Source organism: Panulirus ornatus, chromosome 6 (assembly GCF_036320965.1).
Source record: "Panulirus ornatus isolate Po-2019 chromosome 6, ASM3632096v1, whole genome shotgun sequence".
In the NCBI taxonomy this organism is placed as follows: Eukaryota; Metazoa; Arthropoda; class Malacostraca; order Decapoda; family Palinuridae; genus Panulirus; species Panulirus ornatus.
In genome coordinates, this window is record NC_092229.1 from 35600451 (window position 1) to 35606450 (window position 6000).

The 6000-nt window shown below is 39.8% G+C and overlaps 1 protein-coding gene across 4 annotated transcripts in view; it reads left to right on the forward strand.

Moving 5' to 3' along the window:
• The window catches only part of LOC139749156 (alpha-latrocrustotoxin-Lt1a-like), a 180940-nt gene extending 178500 nt beyond the window's left edge, over positions 1–2440 (forward strand). For all 4 annotated transcript variants that reach the window (XM_071662795.1, XM_071662797.1, XM_071662794.1 and 1 more), the window contains one exon: positions 1988–2440. In XM_071662795.1, coding sequence (XP_071518896.1) covers positions 1988–2218 — 231 coding nt within the window. In that variant the 3' untranslated portion in view covers positions 2219–2440. The remainder of the gene's footprint in view (positions 1–1987) is intronic.
• The last annotated feature ends 3560 nt before the right edge of the window (positions 2441–6000 follow it).

Below are 6000 nucleotides of genomic sequence, written 5' to 3' on the forward strand. Positions count from 1 at the left end.
CACCCTACATCTGCCACTCTATCATCAAACACATTCAACAAACCTTCAAATAACTCACTTCATCTCCTCCTCACTTAATCACTGCCTGTTATCTCCCCCCCCCCCCCCTTTGCCTCCATCACTAACGTTCCCATTTGATCTCTTGTCATTTTCACGCTATTTACCTCCTTTTAAAAACATCTTTTTATGCTCCCTAAATTTTAATGATGCTCTCTCACTCTTACTCTCATTTGCTCTCTTTTTCAACCCTTCCACCTTCCTTCTGCCTCTCTCGTATACATTTCTCAGTCTTTTGCACTCATTCCATCCAAGTATTGTTCAAATGCCTCTCTTTTCTCTCACTAACAACTTCTTCATCCCACCACTCAGAACACTTTCTAATCTTTTCTCCACCTTTCTCTTGCCACATGCATCTCTTGCACATGCTATCACTGCTTCCCTAGGTACATCTCATTCCTCACCCACTCCCCTCACATCATTTGTTCCTACCTTTTGCCATTCTACATTCAGTGTCTCCTGATACTTCCTCACACATCTTTCCAAGCTCACTTACCCTCTTCATTCTCTTCTTCCCGACATTCTCTTTTCTTTTTTGAAAACCTCTACAAATCTTCCCCTTTGCCTCTACAAAATAGTGATCAAACATCCCACCAGCTGCACCTCTCAGCACATTAACATCCAAAAGTCTCTCTTTTACATCCTATCAGTTAACATGTAATCTAATAATAACTTTGATCATCTCTCCTACTCACATACACATACTTTTGTATATCTCATATTTTTAAACCCAGACCCTGATCGCTCAAAATCTTATTCACTCCATCCTTCCACCTCCAATTTGGTCCCCCACTTTTCGTTTCCTCCGCCTCTGACACATTATTCCCAATCACCTGTATTTTTTGAACACACTAATCCACAAGCTCTTCACCATTTCCATTCGCAGCACTGGATACCCCACATACACCAGTTATACCCTCAACTGCCACATTACTCACCTTCACATTCAAATCATCCATCACTAATACTCAGTCTTGTGCACCAAAACTGCTGACACACTCACTCATCTGCTCCCAAAACACTTGCCACTCAAGATGTTTCTTTTCATGACCAGGTGCATAGGCACCAATAATCACCAATCTCTATCCATCCACTTTCAGTTTTACCCTCATCAATCTACAGTTTACTTCCTTACACTCTGTCACTCTCCCACAACTCTTGCTTTAGGAGTAGTGCTACTTCTTGTTCTCTTACCAACCCCTGATTTTACTCGCAAGACTTTTTCAAACCATTCTTCCCCTTTACCCTCGAGCTTCATTTCACTTAGAGCCAGAACATCCAGGTTTCTTTCCTCAAACATACTACCTATTTCTCCTTTCTTCTCATCTTGGTTACAGCCACACACATTCAGACACCCGCAGTCTGAGCCTTTGAGGATTATGAGTACTCCCTGCTTAAATCCCTCTTCATTTTCCTCTTTTAGAAATTGAAATAGTGGAAGGGAAGGGTTTCCAACCCCATGCTCCCGCTCCTTTTAGTCGCCTTCTACGACACATGGGAATACGTGGGAAGTTTTCTTTCTCCCGTGTTATTTAATGAATTTTTTTATAGGCACTTTATATGTAAAACACCGGTGTGAAACACTAGGTAGTGGAAAGTCTAAGTATATTACCAACTATCCCTCCAAACTTCATGCACTTAAGTAACAGACCTAAATGAAGAGCCAAGTCGTACTCTTTTTTGGAAGGACTGGGATGTCATATTGTTGATTATATGTGATCCTTGGTAACTATAGATGAATAATGGAGATAATGTGACTTTTGATGTTGATTTAATACATGTATAGATCATATGTCTTCACAGTAATATCTTTCAATAAATATACTTTTTTTATTTGATTTTGAAAAATACCATTACCTCATTGCACTAAAGTTACCCATTGGCTCAGAAAAGAGTCTCAGATTCACATCTTTTCTTTTTCTAATTGCAGGTTAAATTTCAGTGTGAGGTTTGTCTTGAAGACTATGACAGTAAAGAGCGACGACCACGTTCCCTAAGCTGTGGGCATTCTTTTTGCACATGCTGTATCACTGAAACTCTTATGAGAGGCCCTTTGCAGTGCCCATTTTGTCGCAAAACTCACAATACACAAGTTACTGTGGCTTCTGAGGTTCCTGTCAATTATGTGGTTGACAGTATGATACAAGAACAATTTTCATAGTCTTACAATATTCTGATCGCAATTGAGTGGATTGCCCATGATGCTCTCAGCAAGTGATTAACAGTGAATACTTAACGAGGTGCTGTTTACCTCTGACTGAAGTCAATTCTTAATGAAATATTTGACATTTCAAAATTAAGCTGTTTCTCTTACATTATACTGATGTAGTATGTTGAAAGAAAAAGTATCAATGTTGAAATTATACTACTTCATAGGAGATAATAGTTGTTTTACTTAAATCTCAACAAGTGCTTTCAGAGGTAATTCATGACTATTCAGTTATTAGAAAATAACACAATCTGCTGGTCTTCCTAATGAAGTTTGGTTTCTGTTGTATTGAGTTGAAATAATAGGGTATATGTTATAGAATTTCTTGGTTGTTATATATATTAGAATGATGTGGTATGCCAGGGTCAATGTGCTTTCAATGAACTGAACCAGGGCATGTGAAACATCTGGGATAAAGCATGGAAAGGTCTGTGGGGCCTGGATGTGGATACGGAGCTATGGTTTCGGTGCATTACACATGACAGCTAGAAACTTAGTGTAACAAATGTGGCCTTTTTTTTCTGTTTTCCTGACGCTGCATTGCTGAAGCAGGGGGAAGCGATGCTGTATCCTGTGGGGCTGGGTGGCACCAGGAATGGATGAAGGCAAGCAAGTATGAATATATACATGTGTATAGATATGTATACTTCTGTTTATGTGTATATATACGTATATATATGTTGATATGTATATGTATGTATATGTGTGTGAATGGCCATTTATATTAATATATACATATATATATATATACATATATATATGAATGAATAAAGGCAGAAAGTGTGAATTGTGTGCATGGGTATATATGTATGTGTCTGTGTGTGTATATATATGTGTACATTGAGATGTATGGGTATGTATATTTGCGTGTGTGGACGTGTATGTATATACATGTGTATGGGGGCGGGTTGGGCCATTTCTTTCGTCTGTTTCCTTGCGTTACCTCGCAAACGCGGGAGACTGCGAGAAAACAAAACAAATATAAATAAATAAATAAATATATATATATATATATATATATACGAATAAAGTGTATATGAACGCGCACCTTCATAGAACGTACAAAGCTCCAACAGCCAGGATCGAACCTGGGACCCCTTGTGCAAGAGGCAGGCATGCTAACCGCTACGCTAAGGGACTGTATAATAGGAAACAACTATTCGAAATACTAAGTACTCGAATACCCTTCGTCTCACAATGGTGAGCAACGGGGTCTATTGGTTGTTTCCGAACAGAACACAGAGCCAGCTGATTGCGTTTTACCGAACCTGACTGTACAACGCGGAGTTATATGAGTACGAATAAAGTGTATATGAAGTGTATATAATATTAATAATATATATATATATATATATATATATATATATATATATATATATATATATATATATATATATATATATATACATATATTATTTGTTTTATTTATAATTTTGCTTTGTCGCTGTCTCCCGCGTTAGCGAGGTAGCGCAAGGAAACAGACGAAAGAATGGCCCAACCCACCCACATACACATGTATATACATGCACGTCCACACACGCAAGTATACATACCTATACATCTCAATGTATACATATATATATATATATATATATATATATATATATATATATATATATATATATATATATATATATATATATATATACACACACACATACATATACATATTTACACATGTACATAATTCATACTGTCTGCCTTTATTCATTCTCGTCGCCACCTCGCCACACATGGAATAACAACCCCCTCCCCCCTCATGTGTGCGAGGTAGCGCTAGGAAAAGACAACAAAGGCCAAATTCGTTCACTCTCAGTCTCTAGCTGTCATGTAATAATGCACCGAAACCACAGCTCCCTTTCCACATCCAGGCCCCACAGAACTTTCCATGGTTTACCCCAGACGCTTCACATGCTCTGGTTTAATCCAATAACAGCACGTCGATCCCGGTATATCACATCGTTCCAATTCACTCTCTTCCTTGCACGCCTTTCACCCTCCTGCATGTTCAGGCCCCGATCACTCAAAATCTTTTTCACTTCATCTTTCCACCTCCAATTTGGTCTCCCACTTCTCCTCGTTCCCTCCACCTCCGACACTCATTCTCTCCATGTGACTAAACCATTTCAAAACACCCTCTTCTGCTCTCTCAACCACACTCTTTTTATTACCACACATCTCTCTTACATTATTATTACTTACTCGATCAAACCACCTCACACAACATATTGTCCTGAAACATCTCATTTCCAGCACATCCACCCTCCTGCGCACAACTCTATCCGTAGCCCACTCCTCGCAACCATACAACATTGTTGGAACCACTATTCCTTCAAACATACCCATTTTTGCTTTCCGAGATAACGTTCTCGACTTCCACACATTCTTCAAGGCTCCCAAAACTTTTGCCCCTTCCCCTACCCTATGATTTACTTCCGCTTCATGGGTTCCATCCGCTGCCAAATCCACTCCCAGATATCTAAAACACTTCATTTCCTCCAGTTTTTCTTCATTCAAACTTGCCTCCCAATTGACTTGACCCTCAACCCTACTGTACCTAATAACCTTGCTCTTATTCACATTTACTCTCAATTTTCTTCTTTCACACACTTTACCAAACTCAGTCACCAGCTTCTGCAGTTTCTCACATGAATCAGCCACCAGCGCTGTATCATCAGCGAACAACAACTGACTCACTTCCCAGGCTCTCTCATCCACAACAGATTGAATACTTGCCCCTGTTTCCAAAACTCTTGCATTCACCTCCCTAACAACCCCATCCATAAACAAATTAAACAACCATGGAGACATCACACACCCCTGCCGCAAACCTACATTCACAGAGAACCAATCACTTTCCTCTCTTCCTACACGTATACATGCCTTACATCCTCGATAAAAACTTTTCAGTGCTCCTAACAACTTGCCTCCCACACCACATATTCTTAATACCTTCCACAGAGCATCCCTATCAACTCTATCATATGCCTTCTCCAGATCCATAAATGCTACATACAAATCCATTTGCTTTTCTAAGTATTTCTCACATACATCCTTCAAAGCAAACACCTGATCCACACATCCTCTACCAATTCTGAAACCACACTGCTCTTCGCTGATGATACAGCTCTGGTGGCTGATTCATGTGAGAAACTGCAGAAGCTGATAACTGAGTTTGGTAAAGTGTGTGAAAGAAGAAAGTTGAGAGTAAATGTGAATAAGAGCAAGGTTATTAGGTACAGTAGGGTTGAGGATCAAGTCAATTGGGAGGTAAGTTTGAATGGAGAAAAACTGGAGGAAGTGAAGTGTTATAGATATCTGGTAGTGGATTTGGCAGCCGATGGAACCATGGAAGCGGAAGTGAATCATAGGGTGGGGGAGTGGGCGAAAATTCTTGAAGAATGTGTGGAAGTCGAGAACATTATCTCGGAAAGCAAAAATGGGTATGTTTGAAGGAATAGTGGTTCCAACAATGTCGTATGGTTGCGAGGCGTGGGCTATGGATAGAGTTGTGCGCAGGAGGGTGGATGTGCCGGAAATGAGATGTTTCAGGACAATATGTGGTGTGAGGTGGTTTGATCGAGTAAGTAATAATAGTGTAAGAGAGATGTGTGGTAATAAAAAGAGTGTGGTTGATAGAGCGGAGGAGGGTGTTTTGAAATGGTTTGGTCACATGGAGAGAATGGGTGAGGAAAGATTGACCAAGAGGATATATGCCTCAGAGGTGGAGGGAA